Genomic DNA, 16,265 nt, shown 5'->3' on the forward strand with positions numbered 1-16,265 from the left:
ACAATACAATAGGAAAAAGAGCATTTCTTCATCTAGTGTGACGTGGTTATGGTTGCTTACCAAAGTTTGGAAGAAGCCTTGTAAAAATAAATGCCAAAAGCAAGCTAATGCACAAATATTTTTTTAATCCAGAAAATCCTACAAATCTGTATCAGTAATTGCTCAGAAGCACAAAACTGAAACTAACAGTCTTTAGTTCCTAGTAGATATGCAATATATTAGTTAATGGCTTTAACTTTATACGAGATTTTATAATTGATAGCCTTCTTTAAAAAAATGTTGCTTTTTTGTAAATTTCCAAGAATATTAGTGCTAGATTAGGAGAATGATTTTGGAAGAATTGGGTATACCATCAATATGAGAAATGGGTATGCTGATATTATCAACATCTTGTTTAAATAAGTTGACCTGAAGAATGCTTGCTTCTTGAACAAAGTCAGCTGCTTTATCCGTATATGGATAAGGGTTGGTTACCACTTTGACCAAGACCTGAAAAAGGGAAAAAGTATTTATTAAAAGATGAATAGAAAATAAGACATTTGAAATCAAGGTATTATAGAGAATAAATTCCTTAATCCTCCAAAGAAGAGATAGGATGTTTTTTTCCATAACAAAAAATTAAATCCATTTTTAAAAGATATTGAAGTAGTGCATGTTGGTTTTAAAACCAATTGATGTCATATACATGTAGCTCAGCTGAATAAAAATACAAGGAAAGCAGTTAGGCTTCAGAAATTCATATCTGTATCAACTTTATTCTTCAAGTAGATTCTGCAAGACATATTGCAGAATATTTTTTTTCAGAACTTTATATCAACCAAAATAATTGAATGATTATACAGCCTTATATATTTTTATTATCAGAACACAATTTAATCAAGAAAAGTAACACTGATCAACCAAATTGCATTGTGGCACTTTAAATACCTATATATCACTTTTTTGAAGGTTTGATTTTTTTTCCCGCTGCAATTTCTAAACTATAATTACATAAAAGTTCATACATTATACTAACCATAAGGAAGTAGCTAGGTTATGCTTTACTGAACTGAGACAATTTAAATCAAAACAAATTAAATATTTTTAATAAGCTATGGTAGAAAATTAAGCAGGATTAAGTGGAATGTGTGAACTGAGCTTTAATTGCATTACATATGCAAACTCATTTCATGTTCTGGTAATCCCAAGTATTAATTAAATGTATAATATATAAATAAAAACTAAGTATATATTATTATTATTGCTGTTATTATTTTCTACTCTTCCTTCTAAATGGATTGTTCTTGAATATTTTGGGCTATCTTTGAAGGCAGCAATTTATTTTAGTCATCTTTAATTAATTAGTTCTACAAGAAAAATTAGCAGATTATTTATTATTCTTTAGTAAGACAAAAGATTTATAAGATTTGAAGAGAAGTCAAAGTACTATTATTCTTAACCAGTGAGCTGTTTGAGAAGTAATCCTTCAGGGCCGTATTATGTCTTTCCTGCATGTCAAATGAAATTACTGCTTTCACAAGAGGAAGGAAGCAATATGTATATAAAAATGTCACTGGGAGAATTAAGGCAAAGTTTACATAATGTGCCATTCTTTTCAATGTCCTTTGCTAAGTTTGCCACATAAACAATATCATATGGATAGGAAAAGAGAGCCCATGCTTTTGTCAATAAGATGTAAATCTCTTTAATAAAAGGCTTTGTTTATCTCACTTTCTTTGTTCCATCTTCCCTGACTACAAAATGTCAGGTTCCTATAATTCATTCATAACTTTTGTAAGATTTTGCTATTAGCAAAATGTTACTCTTGGCATTGTTGAGCTGATTAATTAGCATATTGTTTACCCTTTCCAAAAACTGAATCACGATTTCCTTTTTGGCTTCAACTGTATTATCCAAATGATTGAGCCACAATTCAAGTTCCTTCCCAGTGTACTCAAATACTCCACTGTCGTGCAAAACCTATTAAGAAAACAAGTACCAGTATTATACATACATTTTAGCTGCTATTTCTGTACAGCAACTTTTTACTCTGATTGCTAACAAAAGCTGATGGCAGATTAGTCATTTACCATGACCTTTTCCATAAAAGTCTGCTACGCTTTGTTAAAAACAGGTTGTACTATAATACAGATTCTGTTAAAAAATTGTGAAACCCTTCTACTTCTCCTCTCTCATCATTTTACATTACTCGTATCATTTCAGGAAATTAGTTTTTGCTTGTACCAGCGATTAATGCAAACTGCAACTGAAATCTCTAAAATAGATGCAAAAGCAATGTTAATTACCAACAATCTGTCTAAACATATATAGCTTTCACGTTATGTGCAAACAGGTTCTGCACAAGCATTTCTTCAACCCAGTTTATCAAGAGTTGTGCTTACATCCAGACTGTTACTTGTTTATAGCAAAGAAGTTGTTGAATGTTTATCAGGACTTAGTGCCTATCTTTAGCATCTAGTTATCAGATGACAGAGTGGGAAATAATTACTATCTCTCCTCCACATCCAGAGGCTGCTTAAAAAAAAACCTCAAATTCCCAAAGGTTCACCACAAATGCATTTTCCAGTTGCAGTTCAGTCTTAAAAGATCATTCTGTATATTACTCCATGCGCTGATCCAACAGCTGTGCAAATGTTAAATGCAGACTTGCTAATGAATCTCACTGCTATCAGGCAATTGTAACAACCCTTGGCAAGCTAAAGAAGGCATTCACAGCTTGCCAGTTTCAGATTATGCAAACAATGGCTCCTGAAGGATGGCATGCCAGCATTGTATAGTAACAGCAGGGTGGAAGCTTCCCACATTATTTAATTTTTTTTACTCACTGAAAGAAGCCCAGATAAAGAAATAAACTTGTTCCTATAATGGATAAAACAGTTGATGGGACAGCCTATTAAATAATGGAGGATTGCTCACTAAAATGTAAATACAAGGGTTGCATGTGCTGATAGGTGCTAAAGAGAGGTATAGTTTATAAAAGCAAATATTTCATGTTATATGGATATGATGAACGAAGAATGAAGAAACTTGAAGACATCCTTGTTGAAGTTATTCAGAAAAAAATTACTTGCTTAGATGCATAAATAATTGGTTTCACATGTCAGACTAAGTTATCATCTAATTTATCTGTTTTTTGTAACATGCAAACCTAACTACTAATGATAAGTTTTAGTATAAGGTGTAAATTTAGCCATTGCTGATCATTCAGCAAAAAAATATTAAAATAAGCTATAGATTTGCCTGATATATGAACCAAGCCAGTAACTATGTCCTATTCCAATGGTTATGGACCCTGGTTGGGAACAATAAAAGTAACCAACTAATTCTTTGCCAAAAAATAGTTGAATTAAAAGTCTTAATTGAAAAAGTCAAGGCAAAGCCTTTTCTTTTAAACAGTCCCAACAATATGTCACTTTTGTTATACTGAGGCTGCAAACATTTATCAATTTAATTAGTAAGTTAACAGTCCAAAATATCCTGGTAAGTTCCACGGAGTTCACTGGAATTTAGTAAGGGCCACAATATTGCAGCTGAATTTTAAAAAGTTGTCATGTTTGTGATATCTACAATATTTTTCATACTTTTAACTTCCCATCTCCCTCAGATGGTTTTCAGCCCTACTCCTTCCTTTTTTTAAGGCTGCAACTCTAAACATATATTAAAAAGGGGCTGCCATTTAATTAAGTGAAGTTTACTTCTGAATAAATATGCAACAGACATTAAAATATTAGCCATAGCCTTCATATTCAAAACAAATAGTAACTTATATTAAGAACTTACCTCATTTCTGTCAATATAATCAAGAAGCCCTATACTGAAGGTGATTTTTCAGGAGGCAACTGGATTTTCTTGTTTTTCTTTTTAAGACGTTTCGCTTTGCTTCGCTTCACTTCAACAAGGAAGTCCAGTTGCCTCCTGGACCTTTGTGACAACCATGACCTGGATGACTGAGAAGCTCCAGGGACATTTAGCTATGCACTTTGAGATGAACACCCTTCGGATGATGTAGGAGTATGAATGGATTTCCAGAAAAAATGCAGACTACAAGAAGCAGTTGCGCTTCAGTTTGAGATGCAGACAACACAGACTCATCCCCAATAACCTGCACCTGTCTTCAACAGTAAAGGGACACACAGAAGAAAACTCCCTGCATCCAAGAAGGCTCCACACACATTTGCACTACTCAGGTGACCTTGAGAACACAGATAAACCTCCAAGTGGCCTCAATGACTCTCTAAAAAAATGCAAATGACCAGCTGTCTGCAAGGAATATAAATGCTTCCATTCCCTACCATCCAGTCAGAGTTGAAAAAGCTTCTTGGATGAGAAGTGAAATGTCTTTTTTAAAAAAACCCAAAAAAGTCCAGTTGCCGCCTGAAAAAGTGCCTTTGGTACAACTATAACTAGATGACTGAGAATCTCCATAGACATCTAAAAGCATCTAGCAAACCATGGCTTAATGTGACTAAACTAAGAGGATGATCCTGAAATAGGAGACCACCAATAAAATTCATTCCTATGGGTATGAGTTGGAAACAGAAAAAAAAAAATCCTGGAAAAAAGATAGCAGCAAACCATTTGTATATTATTGTCAGAGCAACTATATCAGTAGTCCTCAACATAGGATGTTTGACAAATTGCATCCAATTTTATGACTTTTTTGTCATGATTAAGCAAACCAGGCAGTTATTCAATGAGTCATGTCTTCTCTGACAAGCAAAGTCAACGTGGGGGAGGAAACTGGATTTGTTTAATGACCATATGATTCACTTAATGACCACAAGTACTACCTGCACATACTTTATCTTTTATATAAAAGCTATTTTAATATTGAACACTGCCTGGAGACATATTATGCCAAGCAGAACATAATATTTTAACCTCATAAACGAGTCTGGTACAGTGGCTAAAGAGACCAGACTAGAAATTAGGAGACCATGAATTCTAATCCCACCTTAGAAGAAAACCAGCTAGTGACCTTGGACTTGGGCTAGTCACACTCTCTAAGAAGAAGGCAGTGGCAAACCACTTCCAAAAAGGTTGCCAAAAAATATTGCCTGTATGGAATTGTATAGTTGTTGTCCAAGACTGATTCAAAAGCACAAAAGAAAAACCCCAGATAATTTTTAAAACTGTTAATGTATCCTCATCTGGGAACAGTACATTCAAACAGTAAGTGGTATGTTCTTCAAAAAATAAAAAGGGGGTTGCTTATATTGCTAATTTCTAAACCCAACCTTCTAAGGCAACATTTCCCAATCCAGGACTTTACAACTACTTCTATAGATGATGCCAGTTATGTATAAGGAATGGTACATGGAATGGAACCTAATCAGGAAAGGCTTATTAGTTTCTATGGCATGATCTCTGCTTTCACTAGGCAAATAATAACTCACCTTAAAAATCAATTTCTTGGTTGCTATTTTGAGCTGTGAATGGGGGCTGGTGACAAACATTTTCATCAGTAGGTAAAATACAGATTTTTCACCACAAACCTTCTCAGCTGCATCCTAAAAGAACACATTTGCATCGGTTATAGTTGAATTATTCCAGTTCTCATCACAGTAAGTAATATTTTACATTAAATACATTAAATAAGTGTATAGCGGGACCAGATAAATACAGGCAGTCCTTGACTTATGACCACAATTGAACCCAAAATTTCTGTTGCTAAGTGAAACATTTGTTAAGCGAATTTTGCCCCATTTTATGACCTTTCTTGCTACAGTTGTTAAATGGATCACTGCAGTTATTAAGTTAGTATCATGATTGTTAATGAATCTGGCTTCCCCATTGACTTCGCTTGTAAGAATGTCACAAAAGATTATCACATGACCTTGGGATACAGCAAAGGTCATAAATAGGAGTTAGCTGCCAAGCATCTGGATTTTGATCATGTGATCATGGGGATGCAGCAATGGTTGTAAATGAGAAAAATTATCATAAGTCACTTTTTTGGTGCCGTTGTAGCATTGAACAGTCAATAAATACACAGTTGTAAGTCGAGGACTATCTGTAATGGAGCATAGCATGAATCAATATTTCATATTCCATATTTTGAATTGGAGAAGCAACAAACAATGTGCTTTTTCAAAAGCAAAATACAATATGTACAAATGTATCTTTGTAAAACCAATCAAAACAGTAAAGAAGCCTGCAAGTCTTGGCAACCTTTGACTATGTGCCATGAAGCTAGTGTCAATTTTTAGAATAGAATAGAATAGAATAGAATAGAATAGAATAGAATACTTTATTGGCCAAGTGTGACTGGACACACAAGGAATCTGTCTTGGTGTAAATACTCTCAGTATACATAAAGAAAAGGTATATTCGTTAAGAATCAAGAATCATAATGTACAACATTTAATGATAGTCATAGGGTACAATCAACAATCAAATCACACAAGGAAACAGTCAAGTGGGAAGGGATGGGTGATACGGAGTGGTGAGAAGATTAACAGTAATAGTAGTGTACACTTTGTAAATAGTTGAACAGTGTTGAGGGAATTATTTGTTTAGCAGAGTGATGGCTTTTGGTAAAAAACTGTTCTTGTGTCTAGTTGTTCTGGTGTGCACTGCTCTATAGTGTCGTTTTGAGGGAAGGAGTTGAAACAGTTTACGTCCAGGATGTGAGAGGTCTGTAAATATTTTCACAGCCCTCTTTTTGACTCGTGCAAGTATACAGGTCCTCAATTGAAGGCAGGTGAGTAGTAATTGTTTTTCTTCAGCCCTAATTATCCTCGGAAGTCTGTGTCTGTCCTGTTGGGTTGCAGACCCAAACCAGACAGTTATAGAGGTGCAGATGATAGACTCAATAATTCCTCTGTAGAACTGTATCAGCAGCTCCTTGGGCAGTTTGAGCTTTCTGAGTTGGAGCAGAATGAACATTCTTTGTTGTGCTTTTTTGATGATGTTTTTGATGTTAGGTGTCCATTTTAGGTCATGTGATACAGTAGAACCTAGAAATTTGAAGATCTCTACTGTTGATACTGTGTTGTCTAGTATTGTAACAGGTGGTAGTACAGGAGGGTTTCTTCTAAAGTCTACCACTATTTCTATGGTTTTGAGTGTGTTCAGTTCCAGATTGTTCCGGTTACACCACGAGGCAAGTTGTATAACCTCCTGTCTGTATGCAGATTCATCGTTGTCTCGAATGAGACCAATCACTGTTGTGTCATCAGCAAATTTCAGTATTTTAACAGATGGATTGTTTGAGATGCAGTCATTGGTATATAGGGAGAAGAGGAGATAGCACACAGCCTTGGGGGGGGCCCTGTGCTGATTGTACAGGTATCGGATGTGATTCCGCCTAGCTTCACCTGCTGCTTCCTGTCTGTTAGGAAGCTTATGATCCACTTACAAGTGTATTCAGGTACCGCTAGTTGGTTTAATTTACTTAGAAGAGTGTCTGGAATGATGGTATTGAATGCTGAACTGAAGTCTACAAAGAGGACCCTTGCGTAGGTATTTGGAGATTCAAGGTGTTGTAAGATGTAATGCAGAGCCATGTTAGCAGCAGCATCTGTTGATCTATTTGCTCGGTATGCAAACTGCATAGGATCTAACAGCAGATCCATGATGGTTTTCAGGTGGGACAGCCCAAGCCTTTCAAAGATTTTCATAACTACAGATGTTAGAGCAACTGGTCTGTAGTCATTCAGTTCCTTGATGGAGGGCTTCTTTCAAGGAATTGAATGACTACAGACCAGTTGCCCTAACATCTGTAGTTATGAAAATATTTGAAAGGACCATATAGACATATTTCCTATAAGCTGATCAGTTTTCCAACATGGTACACTGCCCAGAGTCACTCCCTGTGAGATGGAAAGTCATATAAATGTATTCTATATAATAAATAAAATATAATAATGTCCCAACAATGTACACAGTACTGCTGTAATTAAGTCCACCTACAATGCTGCTGGTCTCCCTCTTCTTTTTCCTTCCCTATTTTAAACATTATAGAATTTATAAGAGAGTAAGGTCTTCGCATAATGTGTCCGAACTAGGATAATTTGAGTCTGAGCATTTCTGCCTTAAGTGAAATTGTAAACTGAATATTACTTGTACCTGTTAATTTAGCTTTTTTCATTATTAAACTTAATTTAAGTTTTTTCACTGTCTTCTTGACTTTCATTACTAAAGACTGCAGGTCATTTGCATGTTGTTATTAGAATAGTGTTACCTATACCAATAGTGTATAGAGAAGGCTACTAACATTTCTCCCTTCTTTGGTATTGGCACATGGACTGAATTTTTAATCAATTACTATCTGTTCATGGACACCCTTTAGTATACCAATTCAAGGTTGGAATAACCTTCTGAGTTCAGAGATCTTTCAGTAGCCCTTCTTTCTTTTTCCTTACCTGTTTTCATTTTCACTGTCTTTACATGTGGTTGTAATATTGCTCCTTGTCTCTTGTAACCCTTGTCTCTGAAATTCTTTCTTAAGTTCCTTCCTGATATCTTTGGCTTTCTTGGTGTTGGTTTTTCTCTCCAAGGCAAATTTTGCAATTTGCTCTAAATCTAATTTCATTTAATTTCTTCTTCATCTTTGTAGCAATCTCTTCATATTTATTCCTAATTTCTTTTGATGGTATTTCACATTCTGATTCCCTCTCAATAATGTTCAAGACTTTAAATCAATTTCTAACATTCTTGAAAATGGTGAGTATAGTTCAAAATTATGTAGGCTGGTCGACTTTATTCTTCCATTTAGATCAGGGGTGTCAAACTCAAGGCCCGCCTGCAGGATACTTAGATCTGGCCTGCAGGGCCACCCTGGAAACAGCAAAGAACCAGCGCACAGTGCTTCTGCAAGTGAAAATGGGCTCCCAAGCTCTGTTTTTGGCTGCCACAGCCTCCTGCAACCCTCTGCCAGTGAAAATGGAGCTTGGGAGGGCAGCCCTTCCGATCTCTGTTTTCACTGGCAGGGGGTTGCAGGATGCCTTGGCAACAAAAAACGGAGCTTGGGAGCCCATTTTTACTGCAGAGTGCTTGGGCCACTACAAGCGCCCCAACACAAGTGACATCAAGCTGGCCACACCCATCCTGGCCATGCCCCCCCAGCCCCCCCGAGGTCAAACACAACCCTGATGCGGCCCTTAATGAAATCGAGTTTGATATCCCTGGTTTAGATTGACCTGTACATGAGCAGTTTTGATCTGTCTTCTACAACACCCCTGGGCCATGTCTTCACTGTTATAAATGACTTCTTCCACTTCCTTGTATCAATATAGTAAATTTTATTCCTGTTTACTGCCATCTGGTGAGGTCCATATACACAGACATCATTTTGGTTGTTGAAACCAAAGAAATCATTAGATTGGCAGAAATTGGTAAGTCATTCTCCTGCTTCCTGTATTTTATTTAGGCCATACAGTCCAACTACATTCTCTCATTATTTCCAACTTTGCATTCCAATCTCCAACCGCAAGCAGCATATTTTGCTTGCATGTCCTCAGTGTTGTTGATTTCAAATTGAACTCATCAACCTCCCCTTCCTGCATCAGTGGTTAGAGCATAAACTTGGACATCGCCAGTGGTTAGAGCATAAACTTGGATATCGCCACATTAAAGGCTGCCCACAAAGTTTAATTCATATTATTCACTGATAATTTCATTGTACTCAAATACTTTTTTTGCAATAATTTCCCAACAATAAATTCAACACCCTTCTGTGTTTTATATCCTTAGTAAATAGTATGTTCTTCTAACTAAAAAATGCTCACTAATCAATTTCAATTTGTTGAGACCTAAGTTGACAACGTGTAGTTCGTTCATTTCATCTTTTACTATGGTGAGTTTTCCTATGTTCATGCTTTTTATGTTCCATGTTCCCAGTTTCAAAGAGTTTATTACCCTACACAGCAATATCACAGCCCGATATAGGTACTTGCTTGCTTTAGATTTTGCCACTTCAAGGAGCAAATCTTCCTCATATGCACCTTAAACAATGCAAAAATTTCTTTTCAAAATGATGCTTATGCAGTATTACAGAGATGGCAGAGACGTAGATAGTCAGCACAGCAATAGGAACAGCTTACACCTGGTGATAAATACAGACACAGACACATATCTAAACATCATGGATATCACTCTTACCTGTATTCTGAACCAGGAAAACTTATTTGCAGGCAGTTCAAGAGCCAATTTGAGAATATGATAATGCAGAACAGGAGAAATTTCTTGTTGCAATCCTTTTTCAGTAAAAATACCTATGATTTGAAAAGTTTACAGGTGCTGATTAAAGTTAAGACAAAGATAAAAATCTAAATAAAAACTAAATAACAAACTAAATAAAAAAATCCAAGTAGCATTACACATTAAGATATTTGGATAGCAAGATGGGCAGCATATATTTAATAATAAATGAAATATTTTAGGATCACAACACTGTCTGTCTGTCTGTCTGTCTGTCTATCTATCTATCTATCTATCTATCTATCTATCTATCTATCTATCTATCTATCTATCTATCTATCTATCTATCCATCCATCCATCCTGAGAGCTTCTGCACTGGAGACAAATTCCTTCATCCAATTACACATGGCCAGTTAAAGTATTCAATTCAATAAACTAATCAACTTCTAGAACTGCCTGACTCCAAAACAATTGTGGGTGACTTATGCATTTAAACAGGGAGAGTATAAAAAAAAGACATTACTGAGAAGACAATACAAACACATCAAAAAAGACATCAGCAGCCCAGACAAACAATAAAACTTTCTTCCAATAAACCCAGCCAGGTAATTGAAGACCTCAAACAGCCAGGTTTTCAAAACTGTTTAAAGCCACTGTGGAGATGGTGTTCCAAGAACCCAGTTTCTCACTCTTATTACAGTTGAGTTTGAGCCTGTTTCTCATCTCAGGTGCTGGAACAAGACCTATCATCGTAACTGAACCTCAAAAGATTTTCACCCAGCAGGTTCACCTGGAGAGGGACAACCATAAAGCTCTTAGGCTACAGGGGTGGGATTCAATTTTTTAAACAACTGGTTCTGTAGGCGTGGCTAAGTTGATGGGCATGTTATTGGCTGGGTGTAGCCAACTCAATATCACTCACATAGAGGCACACATCTCCTCACCTGGCCTCTCATGACTGTGGGGATGCTGCAACAGTTGTAAGTGTGAAAAATGGTCATAAGTCGCTTTTTTCAGTGCCATTGTAACTTTGAATGGTCACTCCACACAAGCAAAGTACCAGCAAAGAAGGAAAAAAAAACTCCAGAGACATTCCTGAGACAGGAAGTCTAGTCCTGCCAAGAATGTAATAAGGGTTAACGGAGAAGCAGTTTCTGTAAGCAACACCAGAATGTTTCCTTCCTGCCTTCCTTACAGGATTAGACCAGTAATTTCTTCTAACAATCGGTTCTCTGAACTGCTTAGAATGTTAACAACTGGTTCTACCGAATAGGTGCAAACTGGTAGAATCCCACCCCTGCTTAGGCACCCATAAAGTAGGGGTTTGAATTTTACTTTTTCTCTTCCTTCTCTTTCTCTTTCTTTCTCTTTCCAATTGAAACTGGCTGAGGAAAAAAGGAGAAGCACCATAATTCCGTGTCTCCCACTTCCAATTCCTGTACTCAGTCCTGAAGATACTACAATCAATTACATTAAAAGCCACCAAGTCATCAAGGAGAGTCAGAATAGTTATACCTCTCCCATCCCAGCTTTGCATTCCCAATTCAATTAATAGCATCTCAGTGCTACGCCTCAAAACATATCTAAAGGGATTCACGTCCTGTCCATCACAATACTGATGTTAACATGAATTTTAAAAGTTTGGGAAAATGAAAAGGGATTCATCTGGAATTGAAATCACTAAATTTAAGATTTCCTGGGGAGACGATTCTAAAATTTTAGAACACCAAACCCAAGAGTTCAATCAACTTTTTCAATACTCATATGCATCTTTCAACTGTGACTGTGGTTCCTGAAGTTGCAAAGCAGTTGCAAAGAAGCTGTAAATCTTGCAAGTTCACCCTGATCCCAGCAGCCCGAGAAGGAAAAAAAAAAGGAGTCACCTACAACAGTGTAAGGACTATAACAACCACTATGTAGGACAAGCAGACAGAAAACTAACAGAGCACATCCATGAACACCAAGGAGCAGTCAGAAGGCATGGTGAAAACTCCTTAATTTCACAACACAGGGACAGAACTTAACCATAGTTTCAACTGGGAAAGCATCCTAAATCAAGCCAAGTTAAAAACAACAACAGAGAATTGCTAGAATTGCTGGTATTCAAACAAATCAGCCATCAACAGCCATATAGAAATAAACTATGCCTACATATTGTGCAAAAGAGACAATCAAAAAGTCAAAAGGAAACAACCCCCCCCAATACATCTTCCCACCTGAAACCAACATCCACATGAACAAAGAGTAGCACCAAAATTAACCTCAGAGCAAAAATCAAGAAGTAAACAATACCCCAATCAAGGGACTACCAATTCAGACAAGCTAACCATGAACAACAAGACTAATCAAAGAACCACTAAGAACAATCCCATTAAAACTGACAGGGCAAGTCACTAATAAGAGCAAACCCAAATCCCTTCTAGCACTGATGATGTTATCTACAGTAGTTTGGTAAGGAAATATCTGCAAGAAAGCCACTAAGCTCAAAGAGCACCAAAGACCCCACAGACTGACCTCCCTACCTATCACAGTCCACCTCATGCAGTGGTATAAGTATACTTAACTTGCTGGTTGCTAGCTAAAGTGCTAGAGAAGACCTCTTTTATAAATATTATTTTCAATGTATTCCCATTTAGCCAGAGTATGCTTAACATTACCTTTTATTAATTTGCTAAAATCGAAGTTGCTCTGTGCTACTAAGTGAGGAACAACTTGTTGATAAAGGCATATAACTTGAAGTATAACAGCTTTCAGAAGAGTGATTTCTACATCATCGAAGCCTAGAAAAAGCACAGATTGACAGATATTACAAAAAAAAACCCACAAAAAATGCCATAAAATAAAATCCTATTTTATATCAGTGATTTTTTTCCCTCTACATTAATACAATCCTGAAAAATACCAGCCACCAACATAAGTAATTTAAAAAAGAATCAACTGACAGCATATCTAGGGGATAAAAATGTTAGTTCTAACGGTTTAATCCTGGTTCTTTTGGTGCTTTTAATGAATTATACTCCCTTGTCTGGGTCAGTAATCACTGCCAGCATTGTTATGGCACTGTTTGGTGGGGAAAAAAAGAAATTACAAAGTATTGACGCATAAGACTTTTATGTCTAAATGAGAAGGAAAGAGACATTAGCAGGACTGTTTCTCTGCCAAGTCAGAATATGCAAAATGAAGAATTCTTAAGGAAGATATTTCTTAATAGACAAGTGATACTAGCATTGTACTAAATAATACGGTTTGCTAGTTAGTGACTTTGCATGGTTCGTCAACATCACCCCTGTAGGGTATAAACCATGGTTTATTAAATAGCCAATTCTATGAATCCAAAAAACAATAATTCAATAGTGCTTTACACTATCCAGGAATTAGTGTGAAGTGTAAAGTAGGACATTAAGTTGCTTTCTGCTTGCCTTCTATAGAAAACTTCCTTAGTTGCTTTGCTGCAAGAATCTCTTCATTCAGAATTTTGCACAGGACTCGGTTGTTAACAGTCTATAAAACAAGGGTTTCAGAAAGGATATCTAATAATTTTATCACGTACCATTAAAATATAACTTTTACATTAAATAGAGCTTCTCAAAGATCAGCTCAGGGCCATCATGAATTATCCGATATTTTCAGACATTGGGTTAAAAGAACAAATCTGTAAGTACATAAAATGACCAAAGATTCCTTACCATGGTCTTTGTTTGTTTCATTTGTTTCCTCCATACAAGAAGCAGTTTCTGTTCCTTTTTTTTCCTGTCCTTCCTGAGCCTTATCTGGCTTTAGAAAGGACTGCCAGACAGCAATTATGTTTGTCATATCTGGTAAAAGCTAGGTTTTTAAAAAAATTATTATATTATATTGTACAAAGCAGAACTACAGGAGAAAAATCAGAAATCTGCATTTTAATTTAGTTTAGTTTATTGTCATTGCACCTCACACAATGAAATTAAATGCCATCTTCAGTGTACATCACACATATGAAACTTTTTGAGGGGCTGCCACAGGGAGGAAGGAGTCAAGCTATTTTCTAAAGCGCCTGTAGGCCAGACTAGGAATAATGGATGGAAACTGAACAAGGAGAGATTTAATCAGGAAATAAGGAGAAACTTTCTGACAGTGAGAACAATCAACCAATGGAACAGCTTGTCCTCGGAAGTTGTGGGAGTGCCATCACTTGAGAAGAGATTGGACTGCCATTTGTTAGAAATGGTGTAGGGTCTCCCGCTTGGGCAGGGGGTTGGACTAGATGACCTACAAGGTCCTTTCCAACTCTGATTATCTGCTATTTGTTAACTATAAACATAAAACAAAAACAAACAAACCCGATACTGCATGGCATGAAACTAAACAATAGAATTCAATATAGTTACTGCTCTGGGATAGAAGCTGTTTTTCAGCCTATTTTTATTTAGTGAGAACAATCAACCAATGGAACAGCATGCCCTCGGAAGTTGTGGGGGAGCCATCACTTGAGACCTTCAAGAAGAGATTGGACTGCCATTTGTCAGAAATTGTGTAGGGTCTCCCACTTGGGCGGGGGGGGGAGTTGGACTAGATGACCTACAAGGCCCCTTCCAACTCTGATTATCTTTTATCTGTTATTGTCCTGTACTGTCTGCCAGATGGTAATAGTTCAAAAAAAGGGTACCCAGGATGAGATGGATCTTTAGGAATGTGTTAAACTTTCATAAGTCAGCGTGAATTATAAAGCTCTTCCAAGGAGGGGAGAGGGCAATCAGTGATCCTCTGGGCAATGATGTCAACCCTCTGGAGCGCTGTCCTATCTGCCACTGTGCAGTTGGCAAAACATACACAGGTACAGTAAGTTAAAATACTCTCTATAGTACAGCAGTAGAAGGTCACCAGCAATTTTTCATTCAGTTTTGTCCTGAGAAGTCTCAAGTAGCATAATCTCTGCTGGGCCCTTTTGACCAGTGCTGCAATGTGAGTGCCCCAGCCAGGGGTGGGATTCAAATTTCTTAACAACCAGGTCTACGGGTATGGCCTAATTTGTATGTATGGCTTGGTGATCATGTGACTGGGTGGGCGTGGCTTGCTGATTGGGCATGGTGGTCATGTGACTGGGTGGCCGTGGCTGGTATGTAAATATTATAAATATTTATGTAAATATTGATTTTTTTACTAAAAAAGAGCAACTTTTACCCAAAAACAGACAAAGCAGGCAGGCAGATTGAATTGGTCACAGAATCACAGATTCACTTAGAGATCAATCTATCTGCAATCAGCTACCTGAGTCTGTCACATAAAATTTGCTTGCAAGCAAACTCAAAGAATTTTCTAGCAAGCAAACTCACAAAATTAACTCACAACACACCATGTATGTAAATATTGAATTTTTTTTTATTAAAAAAGAGCAACTTTTACCCAAAAGCAGACAAAGCAGGCAAGCAGATTGAGTTGCTCACAGAATCAGAGATTAATTTAGAGATCTATCTATCTCTAGTCAGCTACCTGAGTCTGCACTGAAAAGCTTCAGTCCTAAGGAAGGTTCGGCTCTGCTTTTAGATTAGCTAGAAAGCAAGAAATCCAAGGATTTCCTGCTTTCTAGCTAATCTAAATCTCCTGGCAGAGCAGAACAGCTGAGAGTCGGGGGAGGAAAAATAGCAATTTACCAAATGAGGCAAGTTGGATGGCTGGCATGCTAGGTAAGGAAGGAGTGAGTGGGTGGGGAGGGGAGGGGCCAGCCAGTGGAGTGATTTGCTGGTTCTCTGAACTGTGGACAATCGTGTGTGTAGCATTTGCAAGAAATCATCAGCTATGCCGCCTGGACAGCTGAAAAGTGCTGTGCTCGGGTGCACAGCATTTAAAAATCCTCTTGTTTCCTACTTTTTCAACCTCAGTTGTGCCACGCAAAGCAGCTGAGGAGGGAAAAGCAGGGAATAAAGGACAGCCTAGAGCCCGGGCAGGCAGGTGGGCCAAACACCGAACTGGTTTGGTGTCAGCTGCTCTTTGCAGCTACAGGTTCTATAGAACCGAGCCGAATCGGTAGCATCCCACCCCTGGCCCCATGTCAGATCCTCTTTTATGATAACACCCAAAAACTTAAAACTGGCCACTTGCTCCACTTGGTCTCCATTGATAACCAAGGTCTGGATGTATGATC

The 16,265-nt window shown here is 37.2% G+C and overlaps 1 protein-coding gene across 2 annotated transcripts in view; it reads right to left on the reverse strand.

Annotated features, from left to right (window-relative positions):
• Positions 1–16,265, reverse strand: part of URB1 (URB1 ribosome biogenesis factor) — a 67,008-nt gene that overhangs the window by 26,637 nt on the left and 24,106 nt on the right. For both annotated transcript variants that reach the window (XM_087937560.1, XM_026700601.2), the window contains exons 12-17: positions 13,831–13,969; positions 12,802–12,924; positions 10,105–10,217; positions 5,397–5,510; positions 1,843–1,959; positions 351–489 (exon numbers count right to left, since the gene is read on the reverse strand). In XM_087937560.1, coding sequence (XP_087793686.1) covers positions 351–489; positions 1,843–1,959; positions 5,397–5,510; positions 10,105–10,217; positions 12,802–12,924; positions 13,831–13,969 — 745 coding nt within the window. The remainder of the gene's footprint in view (positions 1–350; positions 490–1,842; positions 1,960–5,396; positions 5,511–10,104; positions 10,218–12,801; positions 12,925–13,830; positions 13,970–16,265) is intronic.

This window comes from Pseudonaja textilis, chromosome 7, assembly GCF_049901715.1.
Source record: "Pseudonaja textilis isolate UNSWEBS1 chromosome 7, rPseTex1.2, whole genome shotgun sequence".
NCBI classification, from domain to species: domain Eukaryota; kingdom Metazoa; phylum Chordata; class Lepidosauria; order Squamata; family Elapidae; genus Pseudonaja; species Pseudonaja textilis.